The 16,938-nt window shown below is 44.8% G+C and overlaps 1 protein-coding gene across 1 annotated transcript; it reads right to left on the bottom strand.

The window, feature by feature from the left end:
- Window positions 1-563: 563 nt before the first annotated feature.
- Window positions 564-10,527, bottom strand: Lyzl6 (lysozyme like 6). The gene is made up of 5 exons (XM_048445675.2): window positions 10,383-10,527; window positions 5,644-5,827; window positions 3,911-4,069; window positions 2,781-2,859; window positions 564-777 (listed from the first exon to the last, which is right to left on the bottom strand). Exons 2-5 carry the CDS (start codon window positions 5,777-5,779, stop codon window positions 711-713), a joined length of 441 nt encoding a protein of 146 aa, XP_048301632.1. The 5' UTR covers window positions 5,780-5,827; window positions 10,383-10,527; the 3' UTR covers window positions 564-710.
- Between the last annotated feature and the right edge of the window lie 6,411 nt (window positions 10,528-16,938).

Raw genomic sequence — 16,938 nt, 5'->3', positions numbered from 1 at the left:
ACTGAGCCAATTTGCTGGACCTCTTCTACTTTTTTTTATTATTAACTTTTTAAAAAAATAATCTAGACTCTCATTCATTCTCTCCAAATCATTGGCACCTATTACCATAGGTTTATCTTAGTACCATTTTCTCCATTTCAATGCCAGATCCTCAGCCCCACTGGCTACCTATATCTGAATCTTCTATTAACCTTTAAGAATAGTCGTCTGGGTGTGATTACTAATAGCTTGATACTGTTTCTAACCAGTGAGCATAGACTTTAGTAAACATTTTATCCCCCACTGTAATATTTGTGGTTGTCTCTCCTTCACCAACCTAATTATGAATCCCTAAAGAGCAACAGATATATTTGTTTTCTTCCTTCTCATGCCTAGAACATTCTTAAAGTAGTAGGTACTCCAATGTAAGTGGAATTAATAACTAAATAAACACATTCTTTGCTCAGAGTACACTTTAATAAATGTTAAAAAAATTGTGTTTATTTGACATCTTGGTTTGCAAATGATAGGAACAAAGGTACTGGGTCTGGATGAACACAAGCAGGAAGCCAAGGTAAGACGTGTTTCCCTGGGACTCTGGTCAGTTTTACTTGTGAGTGGGAAGAGAAAAAAATAACATTAGGTGAAGGCAAGAAGGTGAAGTAGTGAAGAACCTGCAAGAAGTACAGGGGTCCTGGAGTGACTCCCCAGGGGATCTGCACCCCGGTTCCTCACAGATGGCATCCTGTAAGCCAGTGTAAGAGCGGCCGTCCTGAACAGTGCATTCTCCACTGTACCCTGTGGAGTAAAAAGATAAGGTCTTTTTCTCTCTGTGAAATTGCTGCTTCTCCACACACCTACCCTAGTATTACGGAGTCTTCCCTGCAGAGCAACACTCAGAGGCCCCTTCATTCCTAACTTGGCTTCCTTTCTGATTCTTCTTTGAGGTCCCCTCACCCTGGGCCTTGCCCTCTCCCCTCATTTATAAGCATCCACATTTTTTTTTTGGTTTTTCAAGACAGGATTTTTCTGTGTAGCCCTTACTGTCCTGGAACTTACTTTGTAGACCAGCCTGGCCTGAAACTCAGAGATCCACCTGGCTCTGTCTCCCAAGTGCTGGGATTAAAGGCATGCGCCACCAGCGCCCGGCAGCGTCCACATTTTTAATTCTTCATTTCCCTTTGAAGGTGGGTGTTACTATTCCATAGGATTTAGAATTAATTAGAAAAAAATTCTAGTTGCAATCTTTGAGCCTCCTCTTCAAAAAAGATCAGCCCCAATAATCATTAATTTTCCTTCCTGGATCTTGTTTTGAGCATGCAGCACTCATAATTCCTCATTCTTATCAATCCCTGGATATGGGAAAGTTTGTATTGGTTCTATGTCCGGTTTGAAGCACCGAAAAGATCAAGTGGTCCCTGATGTATTCAGCTTTGAGGAGCTGAAAACTTTGAAGTTATCTGTCATCTAAAGGGCCCCTTTTAACCTAGGAAATGTTGTTTATTATGAGAGGGAGACACATTTGTACTACAACTTTGCTATGCTTTCAGCTGACTGGATCAATGAGAAAACACTGGTTCATATTGAACCCATTAGAGTCGCTGTCTCAGGAACTTTGGCTAGGACTAACCGATCCCTTAGGACTTTAAGTTACAGACTTGGGATGCTGTATTGTGTATTGTGGGTTGGAGAGCAGAGGATGCTGGTCTGCAGAGACTGGTAACTAGCATGTGCAATGGAAGCACATGGGACGCCTCTGCCTGTCTTCCAGTCTCTCCTGAGGTTTCAACCTTTTCCTGAGGTCCTGTTGTGTCCCTTGAATGGGCGCAATAAGAGACCATCTCACAAAGTGAACTTCAGCATACACACCAGAATTGGATTTCCCCCCAAAACCCATATAAGTGCCAGGTAGGTTCGTCTGCCTCAAGTTCCAATGTTCAGAAGGCTGAGACAGGAAATTCCTGAAGCAACTGGTTAGCCAGACTAGCCAAATCTGTGAGCTCTGGGCACAATTCAGAGACTCTGCCTCTGTGAATGAGGTGAAGAGAGATTCAGAAAGATCCTGCCATCAACATCAGGCTGCCACATGCATGTATGCAGAAGTGCATACCACACATACACAAATTAAAAATAAGTAACAAAGTATCTAAATAATAGGAGCAAGTAAGTTTCCCTCTGCTAACTCAAGTTGGTTTGTCTTATTACCATCAAATTTGCTGCAGGACGGTGGTGGCAGCACTCGCCTTTAATCCCAGATCTTGGGAGGCAGAGGCAGGTGAATCTCTGTGAGTTTAAGGCTATTCTAATCTACAGAATGAATCCCAAGACAGCCAGAGCTGTTTCACAGAGAAACCCTGTCTTGAAAAACAAAAACGAAAAAAGATTATTAATTCAATATCAGAGTAAGAACCAAACTCAGGTGTTATGACAAAGAGCACTAAGATCATCCACTACCCCATCTTTTTCCTTTTTAAATTTTTTGAAATTTTTATTTTTGTTTTGTATTTGAGAGTGTTTGCCTGGGTGTATGTCTCTGTACCACTTACATGCAATGCCAGTGGAGGCCAGAAGATGGTATTGGTTCCCCTAGGACTGGAGTTGCTGATGCCTGTGATCTATCCTGTGGGTGCTAGGAATTGAACCAGAGTCCTCTGAAAGAGCAGCCAGTGGTATTAACCACCAAGAAATCTCTCTAGCACCATATTTTTCTAAACCTCTGTAAGGGATTGCCCCCAAGTCCCTGTTCACTGCCCCTTGCTCTGTCATATGCCCACTAACTCAGTCTCACCCGTCCTCCTCACCAGTTTTTCATCCCTCCTGCTCCAGACACAATCTTCTTGGCACAGTGGATAGATGAAAGGAGGTTGGGATTTAATAGTTCTGAAAAGAAAGAGGAGGTCACCTGTGATGTGTCTAAAGGCTAATCCCGAAGACCAGACAGACACTGTCTCTGCTAGGCCTTGTCAACCTAGGGCCTGAGCACTTCCGGATTAGGCAAGACCTCCATCCTAGGGACACATTTAGATACTGCTACAGTGGCTGCCAGAGAGGGGAAGTGGGGCCAGGAGGAGATTTGAACCTGTCCATAGCTATTTCTCTAGATGGGTTAGGTAATGGCTCACCCACAGTTTTCAGGATTTCTGGGAGAAAGGGTTGTGAAAACAGATCACACACAGATGAAGACAAAGTCCCTCTTATAAGGGGGTGGTCTGTAGGTGAGAAGCCCAGGAGTTCTAGGGTAGGAAGGAGTCACTGGCCCTGTCAAGCCTCCTGGATTAGCTTTGAGGCAAGAAATTTGTACCTGACCTTCGATTGGTCATTAGCCTGGCAACAAGTGAATGGTTATACCTGAGTATTCAAGGCCACAAAGCAAATTAATTTCAAGACTGCCTCCCTCCCTCCTTCCTTCCTTCCCTCCTTCCTTCCTTCCTTCCCTGTCTTTCTCTCTCATTTCCTCCTTCAGACAGCATCTCACTGTATGGCCCCAGGTCAGCCTTGGATTCCTGGTCTCCAATAATCCTCCTGCCCCAGCCTTCCAAGCAGGTGGTACTAGTGACAACATACTTGGCTCAGTTCTCTGAGCCTGAATTTGCTCATCTAGAAAACATGCAAAGATCATAAACAGTTTCTACTATATGGAAGGGTGGATAAAAATTGAGTTATGCATATGACCTGCTCAATATATAACATGTTGAAAATCAGTATGGCTGCAATGCCATTCCCATCCATTAAGAGTCTTTCTGGATCCTCCTCAAGGGACCCTCCAGACCTCATGCAAGGATAGGGCATTAAGACTTGGGGCTTTTCCTGTGCTCAGTCAAGGGATTTCTTGTTCTTTAAACCATGCCTGCAAAGACATGCCTAGGCTGTGCCTGTAAGTAGAGCCTGGTCTCCTCTCTCACCTCTCCCACCCTAGGGCTCCCAGCCAGACCTTGACAGTCCATGTGGCAGAAGTTCTCTGAGTGACTCTGGTAGTCATTGCACCAGTAATGACTGTTGATCTGGAAGATGCCATAGTCGAAGCTGCCATCTACATTTTCGTTCACCTTTGATACGTTGAAGCTGCTTTCCACAAAAGCCAAGCACAGCCCTTAGAAAAAAGAGAAGAGGCTCGAACTTTTGTAGGCTTCCTAAAGGAAGGCTACAAACTGAGTGGGAAGAAGTTGACTGAAAAAAAAAAGCAGGGAGAGGCAAGGAATCAGGAGACAGAACAGGGCCCAAGAGCTAGATAGTCCTGAAGAGCTAGAAATAGCCACAGGCGTCACCCTTCCTTCAGTCCGTTTCCCTGTCCATTTGTATAGCTCCCCCATCTTCCCACCCACTTATGTTTTCTGCACTTGCTGAGTACCTACTGTGTGCCAGGAACTAGGCACAGCCCAATAGACTGGTGTTGACTTCAAGGGGCCTAGTACAGATAAAACAACCAAGTGTGGGCTTAAGACACGCACACAGCAGGGTATGTGGTGAAAGTGCTGTAAGGCAGGTGTGTACAAATTTCAGGTAGACAGGAGAGATCCCTCCCCTGCAGGACCATGGATGAAGCCTTTGCACTGGCTTTTCCTTTGGCCTGGAATGCCTTTCCTCTAAATATTGGGTCATTTCATTCAACACTACCCAGTGTCACTTCCTCAGAGTCCTCTAACTTCCTCATTTCAACACTTACCTTTGTGTATTTATTTAGTTTTAATGTTTTTTTCTAAGTGTGTGGGGGGGAAGGGAGAGGGAAAAAGAGACAGACAGGCTGAGAGGCTGAGACAGAGAGCCAGAGAGAGAATGAGAATGCATACTGAACTCAGAAGACAACGTTTGAGAGTCAGTTCTCCCCTTTGCCCTATTGGGGCAGGGCCCTTCTTGTCTGTGCAGTGCACTGTGCGCTAGCTGGCCTGTGAGCTTTAGGCTGCTCACCCTTTCTCTGCCACCCATTTCACCATGGAGCTGGGATTATGGGTGTGGGGCGGGGGGAGATTAAGTTTTAATTATGTGTGAGCACATGTCTGTGTGTATGTGTGTGTGTGCGCGCACGCACATGTGACTTTAGGGTGCCCATAGAGGACGGAGGTATCTGGTCCCCTGGAGATGGAGTTGCACATGGTTGTAAGCTGTTTGACATGGGTGCTGGGACTCAAACTCAGGTCTTCTGGAGGAGCAGAACATGCTCTTAACTACTGAGCCATTTCTCCAGCTCCCACTTTAAAAAAGAAATGTCAGTTTTGGAGATCAAACTGAAGCTGTCAGGCTTAGAAGGCAATTGCTTTTGCCTGCTGAGCCATCTGCTGACCCCTTACACCTTTTTGTCTGTTTGTCTGAGACAAGAACATGCTGTCTAACTCTGGTTGGCCTCATAACAATCCTCTTGTCTGGGAATCACAGACATAATGCATTTTGACCGCAACCAATACTTTCTGTCCGTGTGTGTGCTTATTGCTGCTCTTGCCTTCCTAGACTGCAATCACGGTGAGGGAAAGAATTCCGTTTACACCTAACACAGTAGTGCATAGTAAGTGCTCAGTTAGTAGTTATTGATTTAAATGTGGCATGTTGGGAAAGGCTTTGCGATGCGGGGAGGTTGTCCTTTGAGCTTGACTTCGAAAGACAAATGGCAAAGAAAGGAAAGTGGATAAGAAAACTAGAGGAGGGGTGGAGAGATGAGACCGCAGCACTCACAGTCGGGCAGGGAGTAGCCCTCGAACCCATCCAAGTCCTCCTGATGCAGCATCTTGGCCAAGACACAGCGATTGATGATGTCTCCGCCATTCACCACCAGAAGGTAGCTTGCCATGCACACGAGCAGCACCTTCATGGTCCTCCAGAGGAGCACAGTGCCTGCCAGTCTCTGAGAGCCAGGGATCTGGAGAGAGAAACCACATTTGTCTGCTCACTTGATGCTCAGTGCCTGGTAAGTTCCAGTGCCTGCCCCCCCCCAACCCCAACCTCACTTTACAGCCCGAACCTATCCTGGAACTCAGTATACAACCAGGCTGGCATCAGCAATCCTCCTGCCTCTGATTCCAGAGCCTTGGTGTCACAGCAAGAGCTACCACACTCAGCTCATTTTTTATTCATATCGTATTTTTGGTCACAGAAAATTGAAACACAAAAGGAGAGAGAGAGTAATCTCATGGTCCTTCATATACCCATTGCCCATATTCAACAGCTCAAATTCAAGACCACTCTGGCTTTATCTGGCCTCCTGTAGTGGATATTTAGGCATAGGCAGCATTGGGTGCCAGGATGGGGGGTGAGTGTTGGAGGAGGGCTGCTTGTTGGTTCCCGAACACCTGGCTAGCTTAGACCCAAGATAATCACACAGAAACTGTATTAATTAAATCACTGCTTGGCTAACTCTTATATTAATTTAACCCATTTCTATTAATCTTTATATCACCACGTGGCTGTGACTTACCAGCTAAAGTTTCTGTATGTCTGACTCTGACAGTGGCTCCATGGCATCTCTCTGACTCCACCCTTCTTTTCCCAGCATTCAGTTCAGTCTTCCCTGTCTAGCTCTGCTCTGTCCTGCCCTGCTCTGCTATAGGCTCAAAGCAGTTCTTTATTCATTAACCAATAAAAGCAACACATAGACAAAAAGACCTCCCACATCATTTTCCCTTTTCTGTTTAAACAAAAAGGAAGGCTTTAACTTTAACATAGTAAAATTACATATAACAAAACAGGTATCAAGCAAGAATTACAGTTAAAATATTTACATCTATTTTATCTTTTATTACAACTGAGGGAAACTATAACTATAAATTCTTCGACACCATCAGAGACTCCAGAAGGATATAATATTACCTCAGTAAACAGCAAGTGCACTATAAACAACTTCCAAAACTCTAAAATTGACAGAGACTTCTTGCTACCTGGACAGTCACCCAAAGTTCTTCTGTATCATTGGGCATCCATCTTCAGCCTACAGGACCATGGTATCCAGAAGACTTTTCCATGAAGCAGGAAATTTCAAAGACAGTTCTGCCTATATTGGCAGTTTGTCAGTCACTTTCTTCTGTATCCTGCAGAATATCTAGTAGAATCTTTTATGAAGCAGGAATCCCAAAGGACCATCTCACCTTTAGGCAAGTTCAACAGTCATTTCTTTGTGGGTCCTGCATGTCCAGTTAAGCAGTTCAGGCAAAAGCAGTTTCTTGCCCAAATGGCTAACCAACTCTATAAGGAGCCTCTTTGATGCCCATCTTCCTCTTGAAGTAATTGTTGCTGCCAGAAGCAGATGTGTTCCATTATCATGAAAAGGTCTAAGTTATTAAAACATTTTAAATGCCATATTCTGAAGGTCTCTGAAAGATTTGAAGAATACCTATCTAACTGAAATATATCTATATACATCTAGAAAATCTAACTAACATGACTACAAGCTTGACTATTATAGATGAATGTCTATTAACTTATATTTCTCAATTATACATTACATTTTTAAATGAGCTACATAAACACAATACCTTAATCAAGATGAGAAATATATATATATATAACAAAACTGACCTTAAATTTGTATCAATAAACCAAGACCATACCAATGCAAATTATTCATATCTATATCATCCCCCTTTAAATGTAAACATTTATAGACAATATTTAAGAATATGGGCATAGTTTTCTCCACACTGCTTTCTTCTGATTGTTGGGTGTAGTAATCTTTGGGGGTGTTCACAATGACATTTGGGGGGGTCTTGTCCCATCAAACCATACCAGTCTGGAAGCAATCCACAGGTTCTCATCCTCTATGGAAACAAGAGAAGAACCTCTTTTCCAAAGCAACATATCCTTAGACCCAAATTTGGAAATCATGATACCTTTATAATATACATGTTGGTTTAGCTTAGCAGCCCATACAATAAAATATCTCTCTGTAGTTAGCTCCTTCACAATCAAAAAATTTAAAGATAACACAATAATATACAGACTCTGCACATTTTCCAATTTTATGTGGCTTATTTTTTTTACTCCTTTTAATTTATAACTATCTGTACTCTGTCTCTTTAAAGGTTTTACCCTTTTTTTTAGCAGTAACTTTATTTTATGACTCTCTATACTCTTTTTTTCTCTCTTCCAAGCCTACGTACATTTATCCAACACTGTGGCTCATCTGGATTTGTCTTTATTGCATATCTGTAACTCTTTACAGTCCAAGAGTGCTTTTTAAAATGCTGAGCACTTCTTAAAACTTAAGTTGCAGCATTACTAGGTTAAATACAGTACTGTGTGCTTGCCCCTCCCAGTCCAGCATGTTGGAGCTACTTGTGCCTCTGAGAGTCATGCACACAGCCCCATTCTCAGGTACACAGTCAGTCCATGTCACCATTAAGCAAGCTGCAGCAGTCTTCTCATAAACCCCATTTAAATGCTCCATAGCTGAACCTCCAGAGAAAGAGTTAGAGTTCACACTGGCAGTGTGGCTGGCCCAGAAAGCCAGCATTTCAAAACAGCGCAGCTATTTTTCTTTTGCTACCACTGAATCAGGAAAACCTCTCTTAAAGGAGCTGCCGCATGCCACCAGCAAACAGCAAGAAGCTGTGTTAAACTCTGTATTTTTGTGTTTAGAATTTCTTTTCTAACTCAGGTTTTAAGTGGATTTTAGTTGGCCACGTGGGCACCAGTTTGTTGGAGGAGGACCGCTTGTTGGTTCCCGGACACCTGACTAGCTTAGACCCAAAATAATCACACAGAAATTGTATTAATTAAATCATTGCTTGGCCCATTAGTTCTAGCTTCTTATTGGCTAACTCTTATATTAATTTAACCCATTTCTATTAGTCTGTATATCACCACATGACTGTGGCTTACCAGCTAAAGTTTCAGTATGTCTTACTCTGGCAGTGGCTCCATGGCATCTCTCTGACTCCACCCTTCTTTTCCCAGCATTCAGTTCAGTCTTCCCTGTCTAGCTCTGCTCTGTCCTGCCCTGCTCTGCTATAGGCTCAAAGCAGTTCTTTATTCATTAACCAATAAAAGCAACAAATAGACAGAAAGACCTCCCACACCAGGTGAGGTTGGCAAAGACGAGTAGAGCAGATTATGTTTCACCAGCATTTGTGGTGAGTGTTTGAGCATGTGCCTTAGAGGAAGGGCTGGAACACTGGGGTGCCAATCGCCCCAGCCCATACTGGCAGACACAAGAAACAAGACCTTCACCACTGCAAACCATGCCTTGCTCAGTTCCTGGTGGGCTACTTGTAGGTTATATTGGTTTGTTTCTGTTCAAGGTGCTTATCAGAAAGCAAGTAAAAGTGATCTTGTTATAGAAATATCCTGCAATTTAATGCTGTGTGTGTGTGTGTGTGTGTGTGTGTGTGTGCATTTGAAGATCAAGTACTCTAAATTCCCACCCACTGCCAGCTATCAAAGGCTGGACTGCTATGTGACTTGAACAACAAACTTACCTCTCTGGACCCCATGTGTGTGAAATTAAGATTATTAATTAAATTAAGATAATTAATTATTAATTAAGATTAATAATTATAATTATTAATAACCATCCAATAAGAATGATGTAATGATTCAGAAAAAAAATAAACACCCAAGACTTTGTTTCTTGTTCCTTACAAAGTGGAACCAGGACTCCTAGGAATGTGGCAAACTTCTGGGCTACAATAGAAACATAGTGTAGGCATAATGATTGGTTTGAACAAGAATTGGCATGGGTACCCACCAAGTCTGAGGTGGTGGAAGCTGTAGAAAGGTCAGAGCTTATATACATGGTCTTGATCCTTCCCATATTGCTTAGCACAACCCAGACAGTGTTTTGACCTTGCAACTAAAATTAACATTGTCAGTGAGGGACAAAGGGACTCTCTGTACCTCTAGACACAGAAACTCTTATGAGGTGTTCTGGCCAAGGATGGGAAGCCTGGGTCTAATAATGAAAAAAAATGAAGAAGGGAATATCTGTAAAATAACTGGATTCTCTCCTTCAAAATTCTCATCCCATGAGAGCACACGGGGGCTGGTCCCATCATCGAATGTGTGTCTTTTTCCCTTTAAACCAGGTGTGTGATGCTAAGGGTAGAGGCCAGGATCCCTCCGCCTTCCCTCAGCATCCGCAGAGCATGATGGCTTCTCGGGTGGCCTGACTTGCTTCCTGGTTTCTGGTTCTGTCTTTGTTACACAGCTTGCACTCGGGACATCCTTTGGTGGTTCTCACTAACCCACTCTATTGTTGCAAATAGAACAAATGGCCCTGTTGAATTAGGATTTCAGGTAAATAGCAGATCTCTGTTTAACTGACAGATGTGCCATGCAGCCCTCCCCATTCAGACTCAGAATGGCCCTCACAGGTTTCTCAAAGCTGAAAGGTCTGCCTTGGTCCATTAAATCCCCTCAGGGATTTCCCTCAGGGTGGCAGTGGTTCCAGCGCGTGGCCCTATCCAGCTTTCAAGCCTACCTACCTCTCTGACCCTAGCTCCAGGGCCTTTGGGAAGATCTACAGGACAAGGTGGTTTGTGGCAAGTGCCTCCTCTTCCTCACCAAGCACTTTCCAGCCCCATCACCTGGCTCTTGGTTCTCTTTCCTCTCAAGAAGGCACGTGTTCTTGGTCACCTCAGCCTTCTGGAACCCTGGTTCTGTGATGTCATCACTCCTGTAAACATGCTGGTTTGAACTGTGAAAACTGTCCAAACTTTAGATAGATTTGGCAGATGGGTCTGAAAGGCAAGGTGTCTCATGTAAGGCAGGCCTGCCACCTCCCTTCCTTTCTGGAAACAGGGCCACTTTGACTTCTTAGGAGAAACTGCAGTCACAGGTCCCTGCCCCTGGGCTGCAGGGGGTATGTGTCCATGTTTGTGTTCTGAACCGGAAATCCTCAGAGCTTTGGAATTTTGCACAGGACCAAGAGTCTGCATTTTGAATTTCTGTGGGCACAGGTCCTATGAGGCGCTAAGCATTTGTGAAAAGTCTGGAGTCTAGGCCAGGATCCAGTCCCAGAGGCAACCCTTCAGGGACCCACATACACCCCTTCTTCTGCTGTCTGGGGCTCAGTGAGTGTCCTGTCTTACATAAACAGATTTGAGTTGTGTTTCTGTTGTGTGTTCACACAGAAGACCTACCTGTTATAGAATGTAAATACTTCAAAGGGGCACTGAGAAATATTTAGAAATTACTATTATTAAAATATGTTTTGTGGAAAGGAATTGTAGGTCAAGCATGATTGAGAAACACAGCATAATTTAGAAGTCCAGAAACAATGCCCACTGTCTAGAAGCTGATACTTGCTGGGCTAGCCAGCAGCCACTAGAGGGCAGAAGCAGACCATGTCCAAGGTTTTCGAGTTTCTGTTTCCAAAAGTGCCTTCCCTTAGATGCCCTAGCTAGCCTTCCCCAGTTGACCACCACCGTTGGGTTTCAGCTTTGGTCTCTTTGGCTCTGGCCCTACCTTGTTGGTCCATCAGCACCAGGAGCCTTCCCTGTACTCCTAGATCTTTGTAAGAGAGGGTCCTGCCTCAAGCAAGGGGCAGTCACAACGTTTGGCTTGTAGAGCTGGCGACGGCATCAGGGAGCTGTGATTCTCAGGGTGTCTTTAGAGAAATCTCCCATTCACTTTGCCTAGAGCCCCATGAGTAGGAATCAGAGTGATTTATGGGGCCAGTTGCTGCAGCATCACGAGCTTAGCTAGCCAGGTTAGCGCATGGTAAAGAGCGGGACACTGGGATGAATGACTCAGTAAAGGAGAAGGAAAAGAGCAGAGTTAACACAGACGGGGAAGTGATGGTGGAATGCCTGTGGAATGAAGCAGAAGAGCCTTTCTAGGACAATAACGGTTGACCCCAAATGAGCCCTGCTAGCAGGGATACAATGCTCAGCACTGCCAGAAGGGACTCATTTATCTTCATAGCGCTCTAAGAATCAGCTCCAGAGAAATTAAGCGTCATATCCAAAGCCTCAGAACTGGTAGGAGGCAACCTAAAGTTGAAGTTGGATTTGATACAAACTTGTGGGCTTAGCTGCTACCCAATGGCACTCACATAAACAAAAGCTTGTCTTTATCTTTTTTCTTTTTTGAGGCAAGAACTTGCTCTGTAACCCAGGCTAGCCCCAGAATTGTGGTCCCTTTCCTGCCTTAGCCTCCCAAGTGCTGAAGGGCGCCAGTGTCCAGCTCTTCAGTCTGCTATTTGAAGTAGCCACATCACATTCTGTAATCTGTGAGGTGGCCTAAGAAGTTTCCAGTTCTGTTTTGTTTTCATTTTCTGTTAATTAATCCTTGAGTCTTGTTGAGTCTAGTTGTCTCCCCAAAGGTATTTTCCTAGTTTATTTCTGTTGCTGTGGCTAAAATACCCAGCGGTGGCACACACCTTTAACCCCAAGACTCAAACAGATCTCTGTGAGTTCAAGGCTACCCTGGGCTACACAAGATCAATCCAGAAACATATCCAGGTGGTAGTGGCTCGCATCTTTAATCCCAGGGTTTGAGAGTCATTCACCTTTAATCCCAGTGTCGTGTCTACGAGGGTCACACAAAGAGAGGGACAGACCACTGAAGTTTAGTAAGCCAGCAGCAAACTTTATTCCAGGAAAAAATTAAAAATTAAAAAAAATATCCATGGGGCACAAAAAGCTTATCAGCTAGCTGAGACTAAGCCAGAGATGGACTTGTAAGGCTGTGGCAAAGGATGGTTTCTGAACTCCTCCTTTTTATAGCAAGGAGCAAGCATTAGACATGAACAAAGGAATTTTTACAGTATCGAGGTAAAACTCAGATACAAATTGCCTTTTACAATTTCCATTTACAGAGGATTTTTTTTTCTAAACTAATGTTTGTATTTAGTCCATTTTTTACCCTGGCGCTCCCTGACAGTGTTTGCCAGTTTCGCATAGCAGGGAAGGGTATGGGAAAACGCACAACCAGGAAGTCAGGTACATCCCATCAACTAAAAGTTAACTCATCTCACATCAATTGCTGGTCCTGAGTGGAGGGGTGGAGGGTTATCTAAAAGCTGACCCTCAGTTTGCAGAGAGCCACTTCAGTCTTGCAGACAGAGCTATCGGTTATAAAGCAAAGTAACCCACTGTTAATAGTTCATCCTTTAGCTGCTGAGGAAGCTGCCGACAGCCTGCTCTCATTCTCCTAGGCTTACAACTTTGTATTTCTTTATTTCTACATTCTTAATTCTGGAATCTACATTTCTGTATTCTAATTTTTGGACTCTTCACCCAGCACTAACTAGGGAAGTGGAGACAGGAGCGATATGACTGGACAGAGAGAGGAATATAAAGGGGAAGAGACAGGAACTCAGTGGAGTGTGGAGTCTGAGTATTCATGGAGATGATCTTCCTCTTTCCGTCTGAAGATCTGCTAAAGGTAAGGGTCTTTCTAGTGATTGACTGCTTTGCTTTTCTGATCTTCAGGTTGAACCTCAATATCTGTCTCTGGGTTTCTAGTACTCGTGCAACATCCCCCTACAATAAACAATTTAGGAGAAAAAGAACTTGTTTTAGCTTTCAATTCCAGGTGACAGTCCGTCGCTCCTGGGAAGTCACCATTGCAGGTCCAGGTGACAGTCCACTGCTCCTGGGAAGTCACCATTGCAGGTCCAGGTGACAGTTCACTGCTCCTGGGAAGTCATCATTGCAGGTCCAGGTGACAGTCCGTCGCTCCTGGGAAGTCACCATGGAAAGAACTTGAAACAGTGGGTCACATTACATTCCCAGTGGATAGTGGGGAGAAATGGATACATGCATGCTCCCTGATTGCCTCCTTGTGATCAATTTGGTTTCTCCACTCTTAAAAGGTTTAGGATCTCTTGCCTAGAGAATAACACTGCCCACACTGGGCATGCTCTTCCCCTATCAGTTGACTTGGTTAAGACAACCCCTACGGATATGCCCACAGGGCAATCCAAAGCAGGCAGCCTCTTGTTCAGACTCCCTTTTCAGATGGCTCTAGGTTACGCCAGCTATTACAGCTAACCCTCACAAGCACATAATGTCTTCCTTAGTGACAGTGGCAGGGTTGCTGCTCAATGCTACTTCAGGCAGTACATGCTCTTAACGGCTGAGCCATCTCCCCAACCCAGTTCCCTCTCTTAAATTCTTATGAAGCAGGAGATAGCAGCAATTTTTTAAAATAAATAAATAAGTAAAGACCCACATAGTACTATTTTAGCCCTTACTAAGCACAGCTCTGTGTTGAAACTTTGGTTCTGTTATCATGGCACAAAGTCAACCACAGAGAATGCATCTGTGATTGAGTCTGTTGCAGTAAACTTACTTTGTACAAACAGGTGGTGGCTAGACGTAGTCCATCAGCTAGACACTGATCTGTCTTATAAACAGCAAGTGTGGGTGTCTCCTTTGAAACCCATCATTTTCTCATGAGAGTAGTCTTACGCTATTTTCAGAAGCAAGGTCCTTTTTCAAATGAAACATTATAAAATTCATCTAGCCAAGGGCTGGAGAGACGGCTCAGCAGTGAAGAGCACTGGCTGCTCTTGCAGAGGACCCAGGTTCACTTCTCAGCATCCACACTGCCACTAACAGCAAGCTGTAACTCCAGTTCCAAGGGTTTGTCGCCCGCTCTGGCCTCCATGGGTACTGCATGCAAAGGACCTGGATCTGCAGTTAAGATCCTGTAGTGAGTGTACCAAGACAACCAGTCCCAGAAATAAACTTTTCTCAAACTGCCCCTAGCTTTTTCAGTTGTGATTGACCAGAAGAAGTCGTATGGCTGGTTTGTGGAATATGTGAGTTCCTGGTTCGTCTGTGTTACCTAACAGTCAATCACAGGTCACAGGCGGATGGATCCTTGTGCCTCCACAGTTTGGGTGGAAGAGATACTAGGATTGACCCAGGCACTATCACAGGTCCTTTGTTTCTGAAAGAGAAAGAATGTGTCAGTGGCAGCTCCTACTGTAACTGGTTACAGTTGGGAAGAGAAAGTCCTCCAAACAGTGGGTGGTGTTTCAGGCAGACAGAGCAAATATTACCCATTTTCCCCAGGCCAGGCTTCCCTAACAAGATTGAATACAAGCTTAATCAGAGCTAGCCCCTGTGCCTATGCCCCAAATACTTGTTTAATGTCCAGAGTTCAAAGGCACTTTCCCTGAACAACTGAATGTGAAATCACATCCTGCTTTCACAGGCCCTGATGCAAGTGATGAGAGGCACTATATGTCTGGTCCTTCCTTGGGCCAGTATCTGATTGCCATCCTGTTACCTTAGAGACTCCGTGCTGAGCCCTTAGATATGCTCATGAAGCCTGGGGATGGTTTTCCATGCCTAGCCAGAGCTGGCATCTCTAAGCCACCTGAGAGGCCAGCTGAAGCTTCATGTGTTCCATCAGCTGTGGCAGTGGCCTCTCCTCTGGGTGCCCAGCTTGCATCGCTGCCCCTAGCTGTCATTTTTAACCAGCTTGTCCTTACCAAGTTTCTCTGTCCTCTTCTCTGACCTGGGATCCTTGTGGTGGGACTGTCCTGCACCCCATGATTTCCCAGAGGTGGCACCCCATTTTGTTGTTTTGAGACAGGGTACCATATATCCCAAGTGGATCTCAAATTTGTCAGTTAGCAGAGAGAGGATGACCTTGAACTTCTGATCTGACTGCCTCTGTTTCCCCAGGGCTGGAATTATAGGTCTGCAACACCATGCATGGTTTATACCGTGCTGGAGGTCAAGCCCAGGGCCTTATGTAAGTGCTCTACCAGCTGAGCTACATCCCCAGCCCTTCCTTTTGTTTTTGTGAGACAAGGCCTCACACTATAGCCCAGGCTTTGCTGGAACATATGGGAGTTCACCTGCCTGAGCCTGTTACCCTACCCCTCCGCATGCTGGTACTATAGGCGTGAGCCACCATGCCTAATCTAGAGGTCCCTGAAAGGTAAAGTTGCATTGTCTCCCAGGACTGCCACACCAGGAACAAAGTCATCAACACATGAACCTTTGGGGGACATTCCAACCCTATTCAAACTTCAGCAACCACAAAGCAGCCCTGATTTTCCCTCCAGATGTCTGCACTGGCAAATATCCCCCAAGGGTCCACGCTAACAGGGAACCGCAGGCTCCTCAAGCCCTGTCATTAAGGGCTGGCATCTTGCTCCATTCCCTGTTGTACTGGCTGGTGGGGAGGCTGGTGCACAAATGGGCAGCCCAGAAGGAGCCTTCTCCCGCTTTTCCTTCCTCCAGGCTTGTTCTTTCTGCTCGGGAAGCCAGATGCTTTGCGGTTTAATTACATGCTGCAGTTGGAAGTACAGAATGTCAGTGCTGAAAAGGAAGGACCTCGTTATAGATAATAGCTACCAGCATTTATTGAGCACTTACTCTGTGCCAGGTGCTGTGCCAGGCCTGTTTCCAGGCACGGCCTTATTTAACTTTGCAGCAGCATCTATGTTCTGCATAAAGGAACGGATCCTTAAAAGGAGCTACGGAGAATTTCCCAAAGTGTTCTAGGTGGTGCTTCATAGCACAAGATATTGGTTGATATTCGGGGGAGGGAGGCTTCATTAACAAGTGCTGCATCCCAAATCCCCCATAGGGAACTCCCAGAGCATAGCACATGCTTAAGGTCCAGAGAAGTCTTGCAGCAAAGAAACCTGTTCGGGTCAGTGTCTCATGTTGCAGATGTTACAGAACCACTGCTCCAGAGAAGACAGTTTGAGAGCTGCAGATAGTGACCAACCTCCTCTACAGTTGGGGTCATGAAGCTCAGGCACTTTGGAGACAGACCAGACAAAGGCCTTGGGTTTCATGCTTCTCCATGCACAGGGCACAGGAAAGCAGATAGCAGCTCACCTGGTCCACTAATCAGTTTTTGTAAAGAAAGTTTTAGTGAAGAGTTTCTGTGTGTGTGAGAGTGTGTGTGTGTGTGCATGTGCGTGTGTGTGTGTGTGTGTGTGTGTGTTTATAGAGGTCAGAGATCAGCCTCAGGGGTTGTTCCTCAGCCACTATCTACCGCCACTTTTTTGAGATAGGGTTGTTCACTGGTGGGAACCCACCAAGTAGGCTAGGTTATCTGGTC

This window comes from Myodes glareolus, chromosome 9, assembly GCF_982192425.1.
Source record: "Myodes glareolus chromosome 9, mMyoGla1.1, whole genome shotgun sequence".
NCBI classification, from domain to species: domain Eukaryota; kingdom Metazoa; phylum Chordata; class Mammalia; order Rodentia; family Cricetidae; genus Myodes; species Myodes glareolus.
The sequence above is the reverse complement of the archived record's forward strand: the minus strand, read 5'-3'. Positions and strand labels throughout refer to the sequence as shown.